Genomic DNA, 26,283 nt, shown 5'->3' on the forward strand with positions numbered 1-26,283 from the left:
CCAGTTGACTACATTATGATGTAAACAATATCCCAGTGATACAAATCACATTATAACAATTCTAAAAGTTATTTTTCCCTAATATATTTTTTACAATGTGAAAAATATTTTTATAGTATTTTTAATTGAAGAATTATTTATACAACAGCCATCTTGGTATTTTAAGTTTCCGTTTCAAATCTAATTCTAGTACCGGTGTTACCATAAATGGATCTTTTCTATAGATATTTATCGAAAGCATTTAAGAAAGGATTTCCAATCACTCGTTACTGCCCTTTAGAACAGTCATATGAAGCTTATAAATGGAAATAAAAATGTGTAGCCGAATGGCCACACGATACTCAGTAGGGTTAAAGGGCTATGTTAGAAGAAATTGATTAAAATGCTCTAAAACTGTTTGTTTTTTACAGACATGTAATTTTCTGTAATATTTCTCATTAAGATGTTTAATATGAAAATTTTTATTGAAAGGTTTAACTTTTATTTCAAAATTATGTGAGCATTTTGTACTCCTGAATTTCTCTTGAAAAAAGATTATTTGTAGCATTTCTTTTCCTGATTATTGAAAGAATATTCCTTGTTTCGCTTTTATTTATATAAACTTTGAACAAAATAATAACATTTATCAAAATACCAGATTTTGTTGACGGTGTGTATAGTCTTACTTTTAAACTCCTTGTCATTCTATTTTTGGAATGTGAAAAGGAACTTTCCACTAAATTATTGCGTACCAAAACAGAGATAAACCCAAAAGAGAACAACTCATTATCTTCTTATCGGGCCGATAGCTGCCACTTTCGCCAGAGTGTCGATGTACCTTATCAGAGCCGCCTTCTAACATTCGACATGTGAATATGGTCATCAAGCGCACAGTGGGAGCCCTCGTCAGAAATGTCTACAATTTTTTTCGATACTGCATCGACACCATAGTTTATGTAACCATTGTAGGTACGTTATTATGTATTATATTTTTCTAAATGTTTGCAGATAAATATCGTTTTGTTACCTTTTTGATTAGGGTTTGAAAAGATTGGCAATATTGCTACCTAGTTTATTCTCATTTTTTAAAGTCCAAATTTGAAATTTCTTCTTAGTTAGATAGAATTATACAATATTATACTATACGCAAAATTACTGGAACGGTACAATATTAACGAAATTATGCAGTATTATGTGATACTGGAAATATTTTTTGATGTCACTTTATATTGTGCAATGTGTGCTACTGCCCTACATACAAAATCTCACATGCAATTGTACTTTCTACATGCGAAATTTTGCAAAATTGTAGAAAAAAAGAGAATGTAAGAAATTAATTATAGAATCTCCTGTTTGAAATGAAGAATAAAATTTTGTTTTTGACATTTTACCATTAGTTTGCAAAATGTCTTATCGGAACAAATCATTTTGATTTGAAGCATTTTATTGTTATTATATTTTACGACAAAAAATTTTCTTGTCCTATATTTGAAGTTCTCACTAACTATTGATCTTCCTAAAAAAGGCCCAATTAAATAATTAACAATTAAAATAAATTTATAGTTAAATGATAAACAATGTAATTATCCTTGCAATTTGCTAATATTTGACAATGAAGTTTGTATGCATGTCAAAACAGAGACCAGTAGATATTTGATCTTTTGACATATTTGATTCAAAATTTGATAGGGTTATACTTTAGATGCTCAAATGATATCAAATTTTATTTATTCACATTCTTGCGTTTTTGAAATATTGCGTTTATATGCATGCGAGAGATATAGATCGACAGTTAGTCAAGTCTTTGAGGAATTCCGTTCAAAATTGGATCAAACAACCAGACAGACAGACTTAATACAAAGGGATTTCCTTCAAAATTCGATAGAAATCTAACTCGAGGAAGTATGAAAAGTAGAAATTCGCCAAATGCTCGAACATTAATTTGTTAATGATTAAAATACTTTCTTTTCGTGTGCTTTGTATATGATACAGGAGAACTAGAGTGAGGGAAGCATGGTAAAAGCCATGACTGTTATTACCGAGGGGGTGCGTTAAAATTGTGGAATAAATTTAATTAAAAAAAATGTAAATCTTATCCTCCAGAAATGAAATAAAATTAAACAACTAAGCAAAACATTGACCTTCCAATGAAATAAGAAAGATGCCAAAAATATGATAAATTATTGCATAATATATTGAGAAATATCACAAATAAGCAGCATTTATAGGGCTATAAATTTATTTAAGGATGACGTCGTGTCAGATTTTTGGCATATTTAGAAGGAAAAAAATATGTTTAGATAACATTTTTGTAAAAGAATATTGTAGTGATTGGATTTTGAAGCATTAGGAAATAAACGTTCCTAGATGGCGCTAGACAACTAGCGCGAGTGTAATTCAAAGAGTGATGTCATTCGAGATTTTGCTCTTGGAGGAGAATGAGTTACTGAGCAGAGTAACTCGAACGAATCTGCAATAAATTTGTTAAGTTTTCTATTTGCCTATTTTTTTCAAAGCACTCACCAACCAGCCACGACAAATATAAATTATAAATAATAAAATCACACAATTATGAATTTGTTTAACCTCTTCGTCGTCCGTAACGCGTCTAGCACGTTCAAATGAAACTTCTGCAGGGTGACCGTAACGCGCTTCAAGCATTCTTTTACTTTTTAAAACTTTTAAACGTTCGAAACGCTTTTGTAAATGTTTGTTTCATTTTTTTAAAAATTTGTTCTAATGCGGTAAAAAACAGAAATTTTCGAGGACAGGAAAGGACAGCGAAAGGGTTAATTATTCTTTTGAGAATGGAACTCATTGTCTTATTACATGGATTCCTATGTAAAAAAAAAAAAAAATGTTTCGCTCAACAAGTGTTTTCTCATTACGAGTCAAGTTTGGGGACGAATTATGATCTCTAAGCGAGGTTCAACTGTGCCTATATTCGTTTTCGCTTATAAATCAAAATATATCCCTAATAAAATGAATCGTGCGAATTTTACTGGGTAAATTAGACACAATGTGAAATTAATGTGTGTGATTTCAAATAAATAAGCTCGGAAAACCATGTTTCTAATCATCAAATATTTTCAATTTTTGGCGAAATACCGATTTGGGATTTGAACTAAAATAGATTGTTTAGAATTTTTATAATCTGAAGTGAATGGGAAGAACTAGGAATAAATCTTATTAATAATAAAATGTCAAATGTAAAAATTACGAGAATAATGTGAAGGAAAAGGCTTGGATGGAGTAATGAGCTAATAATTGGATATTTTTGCTACTTTTCAGTTCGGAATGAATTTATTTCGTTGTAAATTAATATAGCACCTATAAAAAAGAAACTTTCACATCTTTTTGTTCGTGACATTTTCTTTTTTACCTCAGCACAGATCCCACTGGGGGGGGGGCACCTCAGAAAAGAGAATGAGAAGCTTCCGGCATGATGGTTGACTTTCGCCACCTGGATGGATACAGAAATGGCTTCTCCCTACGATGGCGGAACATGCTTCCCACGGTAAGGATTGCACCGGAATCGGTGCTGGCTCTTAGAACTCGTCTTTGGTTCCTGCCAGTGCTTTCCTGGCGGTCCGATGAGTCAGATTTAATTCGTATGCTTTAGTGGCACGTCGGAGAAGTCAAGCTGTGGTTACCTTAAAAACGAATTTTCCACAAGAGCCTTTGAAATGCATTACTTTTACGGAAAATATACTTCAAATTCTTGGAAAATTATTTTTCATCAAATTAAATTTAAGAAAATAACTCGGCAATCCAAGTTAGCAAAATATAAAAACAAAGAATAGACAACTGTTTAAAATCTTTGTTTTTATAAGAAATTAGCTGAATTTAAATATATTTTAAAGAAAATTCAAAATTAAAATTAAATTAAGGCAATGAGTTAATTTACTGTATTTTTAAAAAAAATAAAATGAAGAATGCGACATTGAGATTTAATAAATAAAAATATTTTGAATTTTAAATGAAATATGTATTTGTTTTGGAGTTTAATCTTTATAGCTGCATACTCACATTATTTTATCAATCTGTTACAAATGATACGCATGTATTGTTAAAAATAGCTACAGCTTTAAAAGTTATGAAAATCACCTAAGTATTTTTTATGTGCACATAATAAGTATGACACGAAAATCTAATCCCCAAATAAAAATTATTTTATGATTAAGAGAGAGAAAAAGAGAATCTAATATTCATACGGTATCTTAAACCGGTTACTCCAAACCGCCCGAAGGTGCAAGGAAAAGACCTTCAGATTTTTCCGCCGCAACACCAACACGGGTGGGAACTGTGGCTGAGTCTTAAGCGTCATCACCGGCTACAGTACAACCCTCGCCTTGGGAAGTACGTCCCGTCATCGATGGTAGGAGATGACCCCACCCTTTTCTGTGCACCAGGGTGGCGAAAACCAACCAACATGCTGGTAGCTTCTCATCCTCAATTACGAGGTACCTCCAGTAGGAGATATTCATAAGATACGAAATCACTTACTATCGTTTCATAGCTTAAGAGTAAATACATTTCTTGATTTAAAAAGTTGTTCGAGATATATTAATCTTTATTTTACAGAACAAAACAAACTATTTATAGATTGAATGAAGAGAAGAAATAAGTCTGACTTAAATTTCAATAAAACTACTGTTGTAAATCATTCTTAGAAATATATTTTTTTAATTTGTAAAGTTGAGAAACTAAATATAATAATTTAAATTTTTAACAAAATTATAATTTGATGTTTGTTGAATTTTAGAGTGATATAACTGGCAGCTATCTATGGGCTAGATAATACTTTCAAAAGTTATCACTAAAACCTATGCAAAAGTCGCTTCATTTTTGATTGAGTAAAATTAATCCAAGTGTCAAAAAATGGCTTTGAGGTACAGGCTCCCTTTCTCCAAAGTATTTGACTGTCAAATTCAGTTATTTAATTCTAAAAGTATAGTTTGGCATCAACAGATATTATGACAAAAGACTTGTTTCATTTTATACTTACTATAAATGTTTTTGTTTTGTTTTTTAAATTTTAGTGACTACTTTCTGCATCATGGTATTGAATGCAGCACTTAGTTTTGTCATCTTGTTGGAAGAAATCATTGTATTTGTTCTCATTTTGCCATGGATACCCATCAATAGGTTAGAACAATTTGAATAATTCCATAAATACAATTCTCTTTAAATTGGTTTTTATTTTCTCCAAGACATATTTACAATATTGTCTTGCTTTGAAAATGCTAAATTTACATTTTGAAAAATTTACAACATATATCTAGATCAAAGCTTTATTCTAATTTTTTTTTTTTTATAAAAAAAGGTCTTTTATCAGATTGTTTTGAAATCTAGGGCCCATTAAATCTCTTTGAAGCCCAAAATAAAAGGAAAAATACAAGGAAAAACAGGTAACTGAGGTGGTATTGTTATGGAAATCATTTAATGTTATGCATGGTGAAAGAAATCTAACAGGCTATCAATCTCTGAAAAACGCCACATAATTCCGCGAATATTATAGAAGTTAAGACCAGAACTGGAGAATCCGCCCCGTGGTCAAAATTCCAAAGAAAGAACTGATCTTCCTTTGAGCATATCGCATTTGTAGTTTCCGACCAGGTTTGAAGTCGGTTAGAAAAGTTTCTGAACTTCGGTTCCTAATTGAGATATGGCCATAATTCGTGCATTTTTAAGAGCCTTCAATTTTCTTGCTAAATAATCTCCTTCATTGGGAATCATTAAATGGTAACCATGAAGAATCCCTGGAAATCTCTCTTTCCAGCAATGAGATCACCAGAGTAGGAAAATGGTTTTACAGATTCTTAAGAATATCTAACTAGTATTACAGAGCATGAAAGTATCTATTGTGCTTAATAACTTTCATAAAAATCTCCAGATTGTTGCTATATATATTTAATACTAAATTACAAGCTACGTCAAAGTGCGATAGGGCAAAAGGAACAACTTATTTTACTAAAGGAATAATTGTATTTTTTAAATAGGGTATTTCTTTTTTTGTGAATTTTTTGAAAAACTGCAGAAATTTACAAAGAAATGCTTTGTAATAATTTCGTTTATATTTATGATAATCATGTGCATTTGCTTTATAGAATTGGAGACATAATCTGCTACCTTCGGAAATGGGGTTTGCCAGTTAAACTTCCAATCGCTTTGTACATATTCTTCGTAGTATTATTCGCCACTCTAAGCATTCTCAGTAAGTTGGCAGAAATGCTTGATATTTATTCATTTAAATCAATTGGGAATTTTGAGTTAATTAATGGTTCATTTGGCTATTGGCACTTTTAATGTTGTTTGTTTACTTAGAATGGAACTCTGGATATGAGAATATTTTTCTTTTCTTTTCTCATAATAGGTTTGGAGCTCCACTACCTTCATGTGAATGAAAACCTTAGCACAAATTTTGAAGAATTTAAGAACAACGTTTTTACAGCCGTAAAAATTTTCATGTAAGTTAAGATATAACTGTTTGTTGGCAAAAAGAAACGAAGTGCATTAATTAACAATTGCAATGAACAATATTTACATAAAACGTTACTCGAGGTAATTTTCTAAAGTTATCCTATTTAATAAATAAGTAAGTCTACATAATTATTAAACTTCTCAAGAACCAAAAGATGACAAAAAAAAAAGTTCTTTTCCCTTCTCTTGTTTGGTAACTAAAGATATTGGTGTTGATATTTTTGAAAAGAATTGGTGTCTCTTCAAAATTAAGAAAACATTTTTTATTTTGTCAGATTTAATAATCTAGTTAACTATCTCCTAATGTTTTAAATTGAACAAGCACTTTTATTTCAGATTTAAATAACTCTAGTCCTTGATAAGACTGGAACTTGAGCCTAGCCTGCACGTAATGTCTGTGTATGCCAAATCATAAATAAAGCGCGCCATTTTATTTTTTTATAAATTTATTTCCAACCACTAATATTTAACAGATTCAAAAGGGAGAAATATCCTAGGAGATTTTAATGAGTTCAATATACAACTGCATTTTTATTTAATTGTTGCTATCTGCAATGCAAACAATTTCACTCCATAACCTTTATTAATATTGAAAGACTGCGCTTATTTTTGTATTATCAGCTCACTCATATTCTCAATTTTCAGAATATACCTACACACACACACGTATGTGCAATGAAATATATTACTGCAGATTATAAGGTTGAGTTAATTTTATTTCAATATTGCCAATTCAGTATGAGCAGGCATTCACCGAATAAAAGCAAGTGCAATTTCTGCTTTTGCGTAATCTCACTGGATTGACAATATTGGCTTATTAAAAACGCTAACCCTCGGGGGGCACTTCGAAATGAGGATGAGATGCTTCCGACATGGTGGTTGGATCTCGCCACCCTGGAGGGTACACAAATAGTTAGGGGATCTGGCTCCTCCCATCGATGAAGGGGCGTACTTCCTTCGGGGAGGGTTGTACCGTGGCACAGTAGTTATATTAATATTTTAAGCACAGTAGTTATATTAATTTTTTAAGCACAGTAGTTATATTATTTTTTTTTAAAGTTGCAATAAATGATCTTTTGTTGAACATAATGTCAATAAAAGTATTGCTTCTGAGACTTCATGGAGTCTTTTTATTGAAGTTTCTTGTATTTTTTAAATGCCGATATCTTATTTATTTAATAAAAAAATTTATGCGTTTTATTTTTGTTGCTATTCTCAAACAATACAAAGATTACAGCAATAAATGAGGTATTAATGAATGAGAGTTTTTACACATAATATAAAAATGTCGCTTTTCATTTAAGTACTTTGCTTGTGTTAAAATAAAAGGAAAACAGTGCAAATGATCTCTTCTCCCTTCTTTACTCTTTAATAAAAGGTATAATGAACAGAAAATTTTTCATTATACCTCAAATTGCTCATATACATACAAGGCCGTGAGTTAGCAGATTTTTGTTTTCAAACACTCTCCCGTTTTGTTGCTTCATGCTATTTTAAAGAAACCCGAATACGCATTTTGGTTGCATCTTTTCCCACCAATTCAGACCGAAGTTTTACTCAAAACCACTATTTTAAAAACATCACATTCCAAATTTCATTTAGTTAACTCATTGTGTTTTTGAGTTGTTCCGTTTACATGCATGCTACACTACAAACCGACAGCAGGTCAACCATTTGATAGATTTGATTCGAAATCTGACATATCTGCATTGTAGATGAGAAATCTATGTACAAAGTTTTATCGGTTCAGCTCTTTGTATTTTATAGTTATAGTATTCATTTATATTTGGACAGCCAGACAAACTTTTTTTCTGTGAAAACTCCCAAATTTCATCTATCTGGGTGAAAAGCATTTTCGTGTCATCCTGTTCATAGTTCCAAAAATATACTTTTCGAACTCAAAAAATTTAATTTAGTTTAGTTGTATTAGTTTCCCGTTTAAGAAATGCTAGGGCTATTTTGGAGCGGATCTCGTAACTTCGAACCGTAGTCAAGTGACGAGATCGACACATGATCTCTTCCTTCCTTCCTTCCTTCGAACCTTCTGATGCAATTCGAACTTTTCTGAACGCACACCAGCGGGATGACATTTGGCCCCGACGGGTTTAACTTGCACTAGACCAGCTTACACCGCGGTTCTTCGGTGGAATCGAGTCTCGAACGTTGACCCTCCGGTCCCAGAACCGACAACTTACCACCAGGCCACCATAGCTTTCGGAAATATGATATGTAGAGATTCGTCGAAATTGCGAGTTTGAATCTTTTGTCGATTACAAAACTTTCTCTTTCCATACTTCGCACAGGAGAAAGAATGAATCAAAAAATCATAAATATTGGGATGCTTCTACAATTTAGCGATAAACGAGCATATGTAAGAATAAATCGCACATAGGCAAGGCGCGTTTTCATAATACATTCCATTTTTGTCACGTGTTTTCAGACTAATGAGTTTTCATTTTGGTCGCAGTTATTGTATCGTTGCAGTCTATTTAAGATATTAAGAAAATGAGTATTTGTAATAAAATCTGCAGTTTTTTTTTAAATAAAAACTTTTAAATTCCAAAGACATTATGGATGTGCAATTCTCTCACTTGATTATTTTTTATTTTAAGAAGCTGTTTAAATTAATCACCTAATTTATGTGTTCTTTTTCAAGAATTGTTAAATTTGACTGTATTTCTGTAAGAACTACCAAAAATAATAATCAAAAAATTAGGGAGAATTGCATTGTGACATCAGATATTAAATACAAATAGACATAGCGAACTGTAAATTCTTTCACACCCCTAAACTGTCGTTTTTTAACTGTATATGTTACCCTTTAAGTTTGAAATCGGAATGTTGATATTATTTGGTGAATGCCGGCAAATATCAAATAAGTAAATGAAAAATTGAATATTTGCTAAATATCTTTATTTCACAGTTACACAGACAAATATCGACATTCAGCATGTACTAATGAAGCGTTTTTGTTATCTTACGACAAAATTAAATTTTTTCAAATCATATTTTATCATTCAAACATACTATAATATGTATTTGAATAGGAGAAAGATTTAATAATAGCACCTGTAAATAAACTACTTAAGCTACAAAGAACAGAACATTCTAAATTAGAAAGAAAAATAATATCATTTATAATCTTACGTAGAAATAATAATTAACGTTATGCAGTTTCGTTTATTAAAACGATTTAAAATGGCCACGACTCATTAGGGAATTAGAAGGCAAAGCTATACAAATTGGTATTGCACAAAGAAGTGTTCAATTATTAAAGGCAATTATAAAAAACAGGACTGTTGTGTTATTGAAAGGGTATAAAAGTTTCAAATGCAGCAAGGAATAAAACTGCATAAATTTAATCACATAATTTTTGTATATATTTATTATTGGCATTATTTCTTTTTCTCATTTGGAGTGTTTTGTTCGCTTTATGTTCAGCAATTTATTTATGTTGTTACTTAAGCTTTCTCCTATTTTGATGTATATAATGACTTTTACTAATGAAGTACAGTTTAGAAAGTTACTTTTTTTGTCTTCACCTCGATGAATCTAACTTCAATGCATTTGTCGCTGGAAGTGAGAAATAATGATACTTATTAAATATTCGATCGTTCGTCATGCAGACATTTGCCTGAATTTAGAACTTTCAGGAAAACATAAACATTGAATTTTTAATTGCAGCAATTCGTTTAAATATTAAATCATTTGGGGGATAAAGAGGTATATACATAAAAAGGGAATGTTCACGATTTACTAACAATGTAAGAAAATCTTAATGCATTTGAAAGTGAATGAAAAAGAACTAATCTGTCAAAAACATTTTCAAAAAATTGGAGACAAATTTGTTATAACTCCGATCAGGCGAAACTGTCAGATAATCGTTCAAACTCATACAAAATTTCAAATTCTTTTGTTGTTGATAAGAGCTAAATTAAGATGAGATATATCGATTCAAGTCAAATTGCATGAATGATTTTAACCTGAACAGAGTGAGATTTGTAATCTATTTCCCCCAAGAAGAAATTCCCAGTGATATTTAGATGATTCTGTGTCTTATTTTCATCTTTCTTTGCAATTTTCAAGAAAAAATTAAGATTAGCATAGAAATTTATCGAATTTTTAATAGTTTAACACATTTGCTGCCACTGACGCGCTGGCGCGTCGCAGATAATATATAATTGTAGCAAGCCATCTATATTATTAGATGAGACCTTCTCTGCTGCAGTTAAAAGATAGCAAAGAAGGGATCATCTAATTAGACAGAAGGCCCGGATATCAGGCTTGAACCATAGCAGTGAACGTGTTAAGAAGAATAATTAAGAATTAAATGTGAATAAAAAATTTTAATTTCAATCAGACGACATAGTTATAGTTTGTAATTAAAAAGATTGGCAAGGTTTCTAAAATGAAACTTATAGGATCCACCTTTAGGAAATATAAGTTAAAACTCGTAACATTATTATTTTCTGATTATATAATTGTATATAATCTGTACTAATTACAATTTTTATTTATTTTAATAGCGTTATTCATCGATTTTTGAATCATTTATCTAATGAGTCGTCTCTTCGAAAGACTTGCAAACTTCTGAAAAAACGTCTGAAATTCGAACAAGTGAGTTGTATAGATTTATTATTTATCCAGCCATTGTAATAGATTTATCAAACCAATTAAACTTAGATTTTTGCTTGTTATTTATTATATATATATTCCTTACTCTATGCTATTTATATACCTTATATTGCAATGGCTCTCAAGACTCGACATTGGGAAAATTATCTCAGATATACACTAATCTTGATGTTCAGAATTCAAAACCTCCATTCAAATGTTATATATATATATATATATATATATACACACACAGATGCTTACCAAGGATACATTGTAAAGAGAGTCCACATCTTGGAGGAGTTCGTTAATGGGCTATCTAACTCAAAGAGGGCGGAAATTTTCCTAACCTCATAAATTCTTTACGATAATTCCTTTTCTCACTAAATTAATATGTATGGTGGTTAATGTTAACATTGAGGCGGATTGGGATGTGCGAGGATAGAACCTGGGGCCTTATGGCTCGCAGTCCAGCAACATGACCACGATGCAAAAGCAATTGCTCGGGTAGCGTAGCCGTTAACTGGCTTATAAGCTTTCACCACAGACTCTCCCTCCAGTGAGTCGGAGGTGAGACGAACGATATGTCTGTTGAGTGGTGATGTATTAGCTGTTGATTCTAATGCGCCTGTACCCACTTGAGTAGCGCCAAGCGTTATGGCGAGCATGTGTGGGTGAGTGGTTGCTGATGCTGCGTCAAGTGATTCTGATGATTTTGGTTTGCTGTGGGTAGATGGCGCCACAACAGCTGTGCGAAGGTTGAAGGTTCATCGTTCGAGGTCCACAATGTGGCGGGTTTGCGATGTGCGAGGATAGAACCTGGGGCCTTGTGGCTCGCAGTCCAGTAACATGACCATGATACAAAAGCAATTGCTAGTGTAACGTAGCTGTTAACTGTCTTATAAGCTTTCACCACAACATGTTGGCAGGAATTTTGGGATAAACAATTCAAAAACAAACTACGTATCGATATGGTGATCGGAAGTTAGTTTGCGGCCTCTTGCCTCGGTTTGAATGACAAATTTTAAACTAGTCTTATTATGCACGTCTTTTCCGCCTCACGCACAAGCATCTTTTCTTTTGTGAGAAGGCTCTGACACACTCAGTCTACAAAATTAATCGTACATATTTTAATAATTTAAATAAATGTCCCAAATTTCTTTTTAATCGGATGTGTTTTTTTTTTAATTCCCTGTCATAACGAACACATCCTTACACACTGCGTAGATATTTAATAGAATTCGACATCTTTAACTTTCAACAATGGAATTAAGTCACGCGATAAAATATGAGATCGAACAATGAAAAGTGTTTCAATTTTATGGTAGCAATAAAGTATATTTTTGAATAAAATATATTAAAAATTAATGGAAAACTGAGAAATTTTTGAAAAAAATAATTAGTACGATTGAAAAGCTGAAATTTTATTTAAAAAAACATAGCAGAAAATTATTTTTACCAAGTAATTTTTAAATTCTAAGATAATGTGAAAATCCTTTCTATGCGACAATAGTTTTGCAAATTATTGGTTAAAAGACTTTAAAATGTGGCTTTGTCTTAATTTATTACAATTTCAATGAACGTTTTAACAAGATAAAGGTGAGGTGTACAATCCTATTTTCCAATGTATATTTAGGCCTAATGCAATAGTTCTCAATCTGATGATCTGTCCCATTGAACATCAACTCACGTACATATAAACATTATCTTTCATAAAAAATATAGATATATAACTTTACATCTAGTTAGATATCTATCTAATATTATTTCATTAAAAATCATATTAGAGAAATTCATTTTTAATTTAAAGTAATTATTTAAAAATTGTGGAACTTTTTAAATTTGTGGAATTGGGTTAGTCTTTACACTCAAAGAGGAAAGTAGGTTGCATAACGCTAACGGGGGAAAACTGTTTCGCACCTCCCAGTGATTCGAACTTTCCAAAATATTTATCTCATCAAGTGCTGTCAAAAGTCAGCAACCGAAGAAAGTACCTCTCTACCTCCTATCCGTCTTCTCCTTGTTAAATGTCTTTTAGAATCTATGAAGCTTGAAATGGTCTTCATTTTTCCCACACTACTTAAATATTAAAGCAATGGTCATAAAACTATTGTACGCAACAACTTGAAGTAGAATGAATATGAATATCAACCTATCACAATTTCTCTGATAAAATTTTTAAAGACCTTCACAAGATTGACTGTTAAATATAGGTCATATTGTTAATTAATAATTAGTTTAGTTAGATTAATGTCCCGTTTTAAAGCAACACTAGGGCTATTTTGGGACGGACTTCGTATTTCAGATGACGAGGACGACACATGACCTGGCACCCTCTCTCCAAGCTTGCACACCACACCAATGGGATTGCGTTTGGCTCCGACGGATTTAGTGTACAGCATCTCCACGCTAAACGACTGTTCTTTGGTGGAATCGGGTCTAGAACCTGAAATCCCCTGATTCCGAAGTTATTTTAATAATAACTATCATATTTCGCATTAATTGTTATAATATAAATTTCGAGGAACTATGAGATTCTAAGAGGGCAATAATGTAAAGTGTCGAATAGTTTAAATCGGAGAATAAGAAACAAAATAGTATGAAATGAAGGTTTGATTAACAACTCTACGAGTTTTATTCTCTACTAAAATTCCAGGTGGTAGATTAGGCGTTAAGCGAAGAAAATTTAATTGAATGTTAATTATCAAATAAATAATTTTATTTTGAATTTTGTTTTACATTAGCTTCAGAGAATTGTATAAAAGAATTCAAATAAAGCTACATAACTTTATTCATGATTTCATTTTTGAAATGTAATTTGAAAAATAAAATGTTATTTTAAATTATATCATATGTATAATATAATTTAAATCCTACTTAATTTCTTATTCTTTTTTAAATTAGCTAATGCTAAGTTTTGTCAAAATTCGTTTACGTTCTCTTATTTCGTGTTTCAAATCACGCCTTTTTATTTAATTATTTCTAATATGCGCTCTAAAAGGTTGCTGACTCTTTAAATTCTGACACTACAAGTGAAGGGATAAAAATCTCTAACACCTACAGCATTTCTTCCAAACATACGTACGATTCCTTTTTTAAATTGATTCCTGTCAAAGAAATCCCTAAAAGAATCTCTTTGCATAAACTTTAAGATAAAAATTTCTGACATTTCGCTCTTGTTTTCTGGCGCAAAAAGAGGTATACCACCTTTGGTTCCCAGGTACAAATCATGTCCTCCCATGGAACAATAAATTGAAAGTAATTTTACTTATTTTAGCATTAAACATAATATACTCATCAATACTGTGTCTCTTTAATTCTCCACAATACAACTATCAATGCACTTTGCTGGCCTAACCATCACTATACCATTGATTAATAGATTTTATTTCACTTTTTATAAATCTTTTATTTCATATTAGGATTAAGTGAGGCTCAGATATTGAATTTCAATACCATCAGAATTAGTTTTTTTTGTTAAACTAACATTCCATTTTAAAAGCCTAACACAAGGCTTATTTTGCGATGGATTCTGTGATTTCAAAATGAGAACAAATGACGAGCATATCAACTCGGTGCCCCTCCCCCCAACTCTTCAACTTTCAGATCACTTTAATATTTAAGCATTTGGCACCAGACTTTCATACTTTCAGACATTATAGATCTTTTGTTGCGTAAAGTTACAGAACTGCTATCTTTTGATTCCGAAGCCCATGATTTCTATTTCCTGGCGTTACGACATAGTTCGTCACGATGTATCGAAAAAATTGTGGCAAAATCATTTATTTGTCGTGCTGCCATCTATCCGCAGAAAAATCAATATCAAACGAGGAAAAGAGAAATTTATAACCAAATGAAAGGGAATTAGTTTATTTATTTATTTATTTATTTATTTATGTACAAGAAGGAAAAGAGTTCTCTTCTTTAATTTGCTCTGAAAGCTATTCTTAAATAATGGATTTCACCTTCAAGCAGGTTAAAAATAACTTCCATTATTTTTATAATACCGTAATTGTCCAAGTCAAAATACTGTTAGATATATTAACTTGAAATAAAAAAAATTAATTAACACTAATAAATAAATATTTTCAAACTGCTTTTTTTAAATATAAATTCTCTTTTGACTTTACTATATGCAAAGTTACAAATTTAAAATATCGTAAAAGTTTAAAAAATCGAGATCGATATTTTGATGAATCTCCAGATTTCAAATCCACCTAAGTTCAAAAAGCACATTTTTGGATGACTTTAAACACAGTAATGCAAAAATGACTTTATATAAGATGGAAGAAATTTTGTATAAAGAATTTACACCATAGTTTGGGAATTTTGTCAAATTTTGAACAAAATCTATTCAGAGAAATTCTACTTGTCCGACTGTCCACGTACAAGTGAACACAATAACTATTTAGTGTAAGCTTATAAGTCATTTAACAGCTACACTACCTGAGCAATTGCTTTTGTATTGTGGTCATGTTACTGGGCTGCGAACCACAAGGTCCCTGGTTCTACCCTCGCACATCCCAATTTGCCACAACTACAAAACATAAAAAGCTTAATAAATAAAATATGTTACACAATTTAAATACCTAAAACTTACATTCCTATGAAATTTTGCATTAAATCTGTCAGAGAATTGTTCCTTTATTGACTTTTACCCTCGTATGTGTAAACGCGATAGATAAAATACGCATCGATTTATATTATTGATTCTGTAGCGATTGTTATGAGCGAGGATAGAACCTGGGACCTTATGGTTCGCAGCCGAATAACAAGACCACAAGACAAAAGTACTTACCTATGTTTCGTAGCTGTTATCTGGCTTATAAGCTTTTCATCACAATTCAATTCTGTAAATAAAATTGTAACTTTAAGTCAAATTTTGTTTTCTGTAGGTTGAAATAGAGACGTCAAAAATGCATATTTGGTTTTCTTCATTATTCTACGAGCATAAGAGCATAAAATACTCTTACGCGCTATTCTGAAAATACCGCATAAAAGTATTTTAAATTTGAATACTCATGGTTATTCAAGGTCTTGTTCAGTGTACACAATTTACTCAGTGCGCGGGAGACGAGTCACACTTTGATTAGAAAGAGTGAAGAAAGTTTCTGGGAGACCATTAATACTTTTTTAATAATATAATTAACTGATTTTTAGTAATATAATTTATTAATTTTTTAAATAATACAATGAATTTATTTTTAATAAGTATCAAGGAAAAATAACAATCGTCAAAAATTTCGTATTCGAAATTGTGACAAATCTCCCGTTTTTGATCTCCTTGAGTCCGAAAAATAAATTTTTGATATTAAATTTACCTGTCAGTCTGTTTGTATACACGAAAATTCAAAAACGCTTTGAGCTGGACAAATGAAATTTGGTATATAGAATTACGACAACAATATGTAGATTTCTATCAAATTTTGAACGACATCCATTTACTGGTTCTGTTTGTCTGGCTTTTCTATTAAGTGTTCTTGATAATATCAAAACACAAAGAGCTAGACAAATAAAATGTGCCACATAGATTTAGCATCTAAAATGTGGATTCTTACCGAATTTTGAACCAAATATGTCAAAGGATGAACCGTTTATCGGTCTGAACTTTCGAATGTATGTAAACTCAATAACACATAGTTGGAACGACTTAAAACAATGGAATTCTGTATGTTATCGTGTGACTTTAATTGTAGTTCCGTGTCACATTATAGTTTCAATCAATTGGCCTTCATAGCTTTCGAAATATACATATTCGAAATATATTATATATTTGAAATATACATATTCAAATATCAATAGATTTAACAAAAATGTTAGTCCCTCGGGGGGGGCACCTCGAAATGAGGATGAGATGCTTCCGGCATGGTGGTTGGATCTCGCCACCCTGGAGGGTACACTAATAGGTGGGGGATCTGGCTCCTCCCATCGATGACGGGACGTTCTTCCTTCGGGGAGGGTTGTACCGTGTACGGTGACGGCCCTTAGGACTCAACCACAGTTCCCGCCAATGTTGCTGTTGCGGCGGTCCGGTCATTCAGCTTTATGGTTTAAATCCGTGTGCCTTCGGGCGGGTCGGAGAGTTAGATGGTTGACTTAACAAAAATGTTAAAATCAGGGCAAATTCTATATGTGGTTTAGTATATATAGTTCGGTGACGTTATGCAAGTCATTTGCGATCTTTTTGAAAGTGTATAATTTTAAGAGGGTGCTAGAGTCATAAGTCTTAATAGGAAGTAAACGAGAAAGTTTTAGAGAGACCACTCCTACTCGTTCAAACTTGATTTCAAACAGATCTAACTTTCAGCTAAAATTGTTTGCATTTCCCTGAATGGAGAGTTCTATTTTCTCGTTCTGTTTTAACTTTCACTTTTGTACAACTAATTTCCAAATTTTATTTTTTCATAAGAGTTAAAGAAGGATACAACATCCCATTTAGCGTGAGCCAGCTGAGAGCAGATTAAACCAGTTGCCAACTTGGTAAAGGTGACTTGACAACTCAGATAATGAATGCAATTGCATTTAAATATGACTGCGATAACACACTAATAGCATCGATTTATACAATAAGCATCTTTTTTTTTTAACATGAATAAGATTTATTGACTTTCCATTATGTAAAATTTATCACGAAAATCTCTCAGATGATTATTAAATGCATGAAAAGGAACTCACACAATATTTTTACTTCATAACATGCAAAAAAACATAAGGGAAAGTCATTTATTTTCGTTTTTACCTCATTATCCATTTACATAACATTCTTTTATATTATGTATTCCTTTGTCTATAGCGTTTCTCAAAGGAAAATGAGAATCAAACAGGTAGTTCTACATGCAATGAACTACCTGTTCGCTGCATGCCACAAATTAATCGCTAAGGATCACACAATAGATTCAGTAAAAATGCCAAATTTACGCCAAGAGTAAATATTTCTTAACTCTTGCACGCCAGTGTTACGCAAGGTGTTCTCTAGGATAACATCTTTATTAGAAAGTACGAGAGAAAGTTTGGGACAAACTACTCCCATTGATTGGTTTAGAGCGTGTTCATGCACTTGACTATAAAGATCAACAAGGCGGCGTCCTAGCATAGAAGTAGCGTGTCTTCCCCGTGATCTATCTGTGAGATGTGTGAATGTGCCCTCCTGTACAAAGGGGTTGTGCAAGCGAATGAGTGAGGCGTGAGTAGCAAAGCCGAACTCTTGGTCCTAGTTGGCACTACTATAAAAACAGGAGATGCTATAAAAACAAGAGATTAAATCGCTGTCTTCGTAACAGCGGGCTTGTCCATGGCCAGTGCCATAAGAAACAACAACAGCAGATCAACAAACGGTCAGCGTACTGACAAATTTAATTCAAAATCTGTCGCGGATTTGCCCTTTAGAGGCTAAAAAATGTATCCTAAATTTTATTATTCTAGCTTTTGTTTTGTAGTAATTGTTTTCACTTGTTTTAAGGCAGACGAACAAACTACTTGCTTACGCACTCTATTTTAAAATTTAAAAGAAATTTTAATTTGGTGTGAAAACAACATTCAAATTTCATTCTTAAAGATCAAAGGGTTTTTGGGTCATCGAGTTCCCCGATAGACAGGCAAAAATGTGCTTTACGAACTCGGGAATATCTAAAACGTCAAAATTTCAAGTGGGATTTGTTTGACATTTTCAATACGCGAATATAAAAATAATGGTTTGCCGTCTGATTTATTATAAGCTCTGCAGGATTTATAAAGTAAACGTAAAGATGGAAAAGTAAAAAGTTGTAAGTAATTTTCTCTTCTCCGTCTTGAAAATGACTAAATCTATGAATACCACACAAAATCTCAGATATTTAACCTTTTCTAGGGCCGGGGGAAGTATGCTTCCCACCAAATTTATCAATCTTTGTATGAAATTTTGTAGGTTGGCATAAGTTCTGACAAATTTTGTTAGAAAGACAGAAATTTAGAGGCTTCAGTTCTTTATCTTCTGGTGGTAACATCATAAGTCAGATAACAACTTCCGGAGAGGAGTGTACACTTTTGTCTAGTGGCTTTGTTGCTCGGCTATTAACCCTAACGTTACGAGTTTGAACCTCAAACTTGCACAATCTCAATCAAAATGTGTCTTGATTTGTCACTTAATTATTAATTAACCAAATTAATTAATTAATCAAATTAAATTTATCTAATAAGCTAAATGAATCCCTTTTCTTATTCTAATTTCAAGCCTAAAAATATTTTAACATAATATGACTAGATTAAAATGGCCCTTTAAAGGGTTAAATTGAAGACGACATATATAACTTGTAAGTGAGAATAATAAGATTTACTCGTCATCATTTACATGGACATTTTCAAAAATATTTCAGAGAAGTTTGATTTGTTTAATAGATGTTTTGCGGTGAAACATTATAAGGGCCGTTAAGATTGAACTTAGTAATTATCAGATAACGATAATGGTCTGATTACTTAACCTTCAAATCCTAATAGTGCGAAATGATCTACAATATACTATATTTTTATGATATAGGTATTGTACAGCATTTTTAATATCGAGAATCGTCTTGGAATCAATATATTGTGTTAAAATTGTAATTTCCATCCCGCGTTAGCATGACGGCATTCATTTTTAGACATCAAATCACAACTATCTCGAAATCATACACAAACGCTGCCACTGTCTTTAAAATTCTTAAAAGGGCTTTAAAGCAAATGAATAAAATACAGTAGATGTATTCTAGATGATTTGTATTTTTCAGAATGAAGAGCTAGACGAAAAAGATTTGGCAGAAGGACTCGATGACAACCTCGAAGTGGAAAAGCTGAGGTTTGAGCTTGATGAAACCAAAGAACGTAAGTTGTGTTTATATCGCTTGATTTGCAGGATTCTAAAGCATAAATTAGTTATATGCATTTGAGTGGTCACAATTTAACTTTACAATACAGAGCCTTTTTTACAAGATTCCTTTATGAATAAAATATTATGAAATAATATATTAAGTGTTTATATCGCTTGATTTGCAGGATTCTAAAGCATAAATTAGTTATATGCATTTGAGTGGTCACAATTTAACTTTACAATACAGAGCCTTTTTTACAAGATTCCTTTATGAATAAAATATTATAAAATAATATATTAATTGTTTATATCGCTTGATTTGCAGGATTCTAAAGCATAAATTAGTTATATGCATTTGAGTGGTCACAATTTAACTTTACAATACAGAGCCTTTTTTACAAGATTCCTTTATGAATAAAATATTATAAAATTAGTTTACTTTTCACTGGTTTAGCTTTCTTTTGGCAGACGGGAAAAAGTTCTTGTTCCTATTGTTTTATTTATGTTATTAATTAGAAAAACAAAACTATTGCAATTTTAAACAAATCCATTACAATTCATTGTCATTTCAGTAAGTTGATTGTGTATGTTTTACCTCTGATACAGCATAAAAATGTTTGAGGTATTTTGATCGGTTATGTGTTTATGTCTTTCAGTAAATGTATGATTTAGCACTTTCTGAAAACAAACACTTTTCATTTCCTCGATACTTGATACTTCGCATGGAACTATTTGCAAAAATGATAAGACAAAATATTTTTAAATGCTCTAGAACATTTCAGTATTAAATTCATATTTAATCATGAAACTGCTATTTATACCAAAGATATTTTGTATTTCATTCTGTTTAGTCATTTTTCTTAAACCACGCTTTTGTTTTAGAAAAAAACGTGATAAGATGAATTTCCCAAAAAGTAGCTAATCATAAATTTCGTTAAGAAGTTTCTCACCACGTTATATGTTTCGAAAATAGACCTTTTATTGCTGAATAATAATAAAATTATAAAATAATAATTAAATTATTAAACACACATTTTTGATAGAGTTCTATAAAGGGACATTTTTTATTATTAATCTTTTTTACTTTTTGTTCTTCAATTTACAAATATTATAGAATAAAATTCAATAACATCAGTTATATATAAATTAAATTTCATTCAATTTATCACTAAACTGAAAAAAAAAATTCGTGGAAATATTCAATATTGTATTTTTATTGTAAATAGTACAAAATTGTAAAATTCTAACATATCAGGAGGTAAATGGAAAATTTATTTTAGAATTTCAACTTTAGAAACATGAAAACATTCGAATGAAATAAAAGTAGATAAAAAGATAACATATTTTCTTCAAAGGGCGATGTCACAAAAGAGATTAATCCAAACAATACTGCATTCCTATGATTGAAATAGAAAAGTGAAATAAACAGATGCTTTCTTAATGTGTGTATACAGAAATGTATACACATTATATTAAATTTCTTTCTGCAGAACTGGAGTCATTGCGCATGTCTTACGCTAAATTACGAAGAGAGTTGGAAAAGAAGGCTGACTGAGATTCAAAGACTATTTTGACTTGAAGTGCCTTTTTTGGAATGCTGTACCAATATCTTCAACGTTGGTAACAATGAAATGCTCAATGCAATCCTTGTTGCCATACTGATACATTTTTCTATAAATAAAAGGTAACCGAATTTTAAAAATGATAATTGTATTTTCTTATTTATCGAATCAAAAAGAAAATTTGACATCTTAATGCAACTTCTGCAATAATTATAAGCAATATCCGTTCTGGTTAAATTTTTTAAAAAAAATCGGACTGCTGGTAAAAGAAAAATTTTAAATCATCATTGTTACTTTTCCCTCCATCATACTGATGCTCATTGTTATGATGAATAATTTTATTATTAGATTTTTTTTCTCTGAATTGTAGACAAATAAGTAAATGAAACTTTCTTTTTCCCATTCACTTTATAATATTTTCTACACAAAATAAAGTTTTAGTAATAATTACGAATACGTTATGTACTTATTTATGTGTGTTGATCCTTTACAGAGCAAACCGTTTGATCTAGAGTCACCAGACTTGGCGCTTAAATATTTTGGAACTTGAGCTTATACAGCTCGTAGCAATCCTTCTAAATTTTGATTGCAATTTTATATTTTAAAAAATTAAGTAAAATTTTAGTATTTTCTTCGCGATAACTCTCGAAAAATACTTTATTTAACTTCATTTGTTATGATTAAATGAGGATTTTTATGCCACCTTAAAAATGAAACTATTATCTTGACCTCGATACTAGTTTTCTTCCATATAATTTTTTTCTATTTTAATCAGTTTTGAAAAAATATTTTAAGCATATATTTTATAACAATATTTTCATTTGATAGATGTTTCAATTAACTTCTCGTATACGAAATATCCAGGAAATATTTTAACTGTCAAAACGTATTCGAGAATTTGGCTAATCCAAGACCTTTCTGCGTTCGAAAAACAAATATTTGGAATGATGCCAATCTGTTTGAAAACACAATCATAAAGATTTATCATCTGAAGTACATTTGTAAATCAAATTTGGAACTAAATTGATCAAGGGATTAACTGTCTGTCGGTCTTTGCATACATATAAACACGATAATTCAACCACTTAACACCTTAGATTAATGAAATGTAGTATGTAATCTTGGTATTACAATTAAAGTTTCTGTGCATTTTAGATCGTCCTGAGTACGAAAAAATCCTTTTTGGAATGACATTTGCTGTCTGAGAACGCGATAAAACGATTGATTTTAGAGGGATGAAACTTCGTATCTGGTCTTTACACTGTAGTGAATAGCTTATAAGCCAGTTAACAGGTAAGCTAAACGAGCAATTGCTTTTGTATCAGGGGCATGTTATCGGACTGCAAACCACAAGGTCCCAGGTTCTACCCTCACTCAATTCAATTCGCTACATTACTAAATTTGTAGACATATGTCACATTTTGGATGAAAGCTAAACGCAGGAATTTTTATGTCTGTCTGTCCGTATCACAGACACTTTAAGCATAGTTTTAATGAACACAATCACTATAAGACATTAAGCCTAGACAAATAAAATTCTGTACACAAGATTAGCATCTAAAGGGTAGTTCCATATCAAAATGGGTGCTAAATCCGTCTCTTGGACTGTGTGTTCTCGCGTATGTAAACACAATAACTCAAAAAAAAAATGACGACTTAAATAAATAAAATTTGGTATGTGATCCTGTTACTAAAATTGTTTGGTTTCATTTGATATGAAAAAAGACATCCAAAATACATTTTCGATTTTTTATTATTTGGATATTGAACTCAAGTCAGATATTAACAGAAGCAAGTAATTTAAAAAAAAAATTAAGTCAATTCCTACTTTCGCAAGAATTGAAATTGCATTCTTCACCTTCACGTGAAAAATACTGAAATCCTTGCGTTTTACCGACTGAGCTACTGCCTGTTTATTTCAATTTTCATTACAAACTGCTAAAACTCTATTTAAAGTATTAAAAATTAATTAAATTTAATAATTAATGAATTAATATTTGAAAAAACTGTATTAACATCAAGTGTCATCCACTACAAGTTTAAAAAAAATGTATTTGAACTTGAGCGGATGAATAAAAAGTATTTTAGTAACGATTGAAAATTTGAACAAGATATATAAATATATATAGAGAGAGTGTAAACTAATAGTAGGAATTGAAAAAAGCCCGAGTATCGATCTTTCGTAACTATTTTTCACCAATGGTACTCAGTTAATACAAAAGTACTGGTTTCTGACATTGTGCAGTACTATGAATACAAAACCCTCATGTGTAAAAATAAAAGTCTACACATTTGTAGGAAATATAATCTTATTTATAATTTCCAATTTTCTGGAGGGAGGGGGTGGGAAACTTTTCTTAGAAAATTTCGGAGAGATCACAATTTCTGGATTAGCATTCTCAGATAATCCAATCGTGGATATAATACATTGCTAACGATAATTTTGTTTCGCAATTTTAACATCTTCTAGTACATTATACATACTGGGTAAGAGACATCAAGTAATTACCAACGAGAGTAGTCTCCTCAAAACTTTCTCGCATACTCTCAAATAAAGGTATAATCCCAGAGAATCCTTTGCATGGCATTGGCGCACAATACTTACGAAATATTAACTTTTGGCGAGAATTTAACATTTTATTGGATCTATTGAGCTCGTTTTAGGGAGAGTTTTCGGCGATTAATCGCTAGCCTGTGGTTAATGATATAAAAAATCGAATTCTTATAAGCCGATTAAAACAAAAATTTGACAGAAATTTACATTCGTAGTCACAAAATCCCATACGAAATTTGGCGCATTTAAGTTATTGCAATTACGTGTTTCTGAAAGTCCAGACCGATAAAGGTTTCTCTGCATTGTCTCACTTGACCCACATTTTGGCAAGAAGTATTTACACTATAGAAGTTAAATCTGCACAACGAATTTCATCTCTCTGACTTTTTTTCTCTTTGTAGATATCATATTAAATTGTATTCGAATAGCCGGACAAACAGTCTTCCGAACAGAATTTGCTCATTTGATAAAATCTACAAATTTGGCATAAAGACTATATACCAAATTTCATCCTTCTAGCTCAAAGAGTTTTTGCGTTATATTTATCGTAGATAGACGGAAATTTTCCAAAAATATGTTTTTCGAACGGAATGAGGTCTGAAATGGGAAGATTCGTCAAAATCTCGAATTCGAACTTTTTGGCTATTACTTTTCTTATATCACGTTTACGAGAAAGTAAAAGATCATTGTTACCTTTACATGAAGTCTCATGATTAAACAATTCAATCAAAACAATGATTCGTCATTATTACTACTTTATCATCGTTATCTCTCGAAATTTGATGAAAAAGTCATAACGTACATAAATTATTTGTATTCTTCACGATACCCATTTTTGTTCCTGAAACTAAAGTTATTTTATGTGATTCAGCAATAATTCAGTAATCTGGTATCTAATCATTGTAAATTGACGATTTATCTTCAAAGTGCGTTTATACAATTTCTTATAGAATTGTATAGTTGTTATTTTTCAAGGAAGAGAAATCCGCAACCATTTTAATATATCATTTCTTACTTACAAATGATGAGTATTTTCAGCATCTACAGGTTTTGAGAACATATTTTAGAAGATGGGAAAATTAACTTTTTTAACACATCTTTATTTAATTATACTTCTTTTGTGTTATTAAAAATTTTTCTATCAATTTTTCATCCATTTCCTAATGAATAAGAATTTTGAAAATTTGCACACTTGTGTGTTCTTGATGACAAAACATTATTTTAATATTTTCAGAACTCGCTTATTACTTGATCTATAAATTCTAATCGTATTTTTTTTCCACAATGATGATGACATCATGTAGTGAATTCAAAAAAGAATGATTTTAACAATTCATAATATTTATAATACTTAATGAATTAAAGATTAAAATATAGAAAATAGTTAAATTGCAAAATGGCTCTTTAGCAAACTAATAACCAGCTTGTGTGTTCTACCCTCAATTATCTCGTATAATCTCTAATAAAAATGTTATTTCCTTTCCCCGCATAAAATTGTGGATCTTGGGTAAGACCGCCAATGCCTTGTAAAGTATTGTCGAACAATAGTTAAAAAAATATGGACATTTTACACTCTCGAATGCATTAGGCATGAATTTGGCATTTTTACTGGATCTGTTTTGCCTTTCTCGAAGGGTTTTTGACAATTAATCCCTCGCATTTAGCAATAAGTACCTAACCAAAATTTGCATTTGCGCTTTAAACGCGTTATTTCCAATTGATTGATATCAACATTTCACACAACTAAGTTTGTAGTCACAAAATCTCATACAAAATTTCATATATCTAGATCATTGCGTTGTTGAGTTGTAATGCTAACGTGCTTTCAAAAGTTCAGACAGGCAGAAAATCCACTAAGAGGTTGGCCGTAATTTATGGATTTTATTTCAAATTAGACAGGTGTTTATACACTTTAAATGGTAAATTACTAAATGTCATAATTTATCCATCAAACTCTCTTTAATTTGTAAATATTGTGTTAAATTATGTTTGAGCTGCCGGACAGACAGACTTCCTCTGAAAGGATGTTGCTCACAAATTGATAGAAATCTACAAATTTGTTGTAAAGGCCGTATACGAAGTTTCACCCGTCTAGTTCAAAGCATTTTTGAGTTATCTTTGCCACAGACGAGTAGACAAACAGGCAAAAATGCAAAAAATGTGTTTTTCAAACTCGAGGAAGCCTAAAACGTGGTGTCAAAATTTCGAGTTTAGAAATTCTGCTTAAGAGATAAATCTGGGAATAAAATTTGATTTTTTTAACATGCTAA

General features: G+C 31.2%; 1 protein-coding gene across 1 annotated transcript; it reads left to right on the forward strand.

Moving 5' to 3' along the window:
* The first annotated feature begins 788 nt into the window (after positions 1–788).
* On the forward strand, positions 789–21,605 carry LOC129969465 (uncharacterized). Its single transcript, XM_056084045.1, has 7 exons — positions 789–948; positions 5,022–5,127; positions 6,090–6,196; positions 6,356–6,449; positions 10,989–11,079; positions 19,818–19,911; positions 21,388–21,605. The coding sequence occupies exons 1-7, from the start codon at positions 855–857 to the stop codon at positions 21,450–21,452; spliced, it is 651 nt and encodes a 216-aa protein (XP_055940020.1). The 5' UTR covers positions 789–854; the 3' UTR covers positions 21,453–21,605.
* The last annotated feature ends 4,678 nt before the right edge of the window (positions 21,606–26,283 follow it).

This window comes from Argiope bruennichi, chromosome 5, assembly GCF_947563725.1.
Source record: "Argiope bruennichi chromosome 5, qqArgBrue1.1, whole genome shotgun sequence".
Lineage (NCBI taxonomy): Eukaryota > Metazoa > Arthropoda > Arachnida > Araneae > Araneidae > Argiope > Argiope bruennichi.

Bases quoted from the DNA above. Each gene is read 5' to 3' on its own strand.
- LOC129969465 (XM_056084045.1), top strand. From the start codon at position 855: ATGGTCATCAAGCGCACAGTGGGAGCCCTCGTCAGAAATGTCTACAAT. The intron at 11,080-19,817 runs GTGAGTTGTATA...TGTATTTTTCAG, and splicing joins AACGTCTGAAATTCGAACAA to AATGAAGAGCTAGACGAAAA. The intron at 19,912-21,387 runs GTAAGTTGTGTT...TTCTTTCTGCAG, and splicing joins GCTTGATGAAACCAAAGAAC to AACTGGAGTCATTGCGCATG.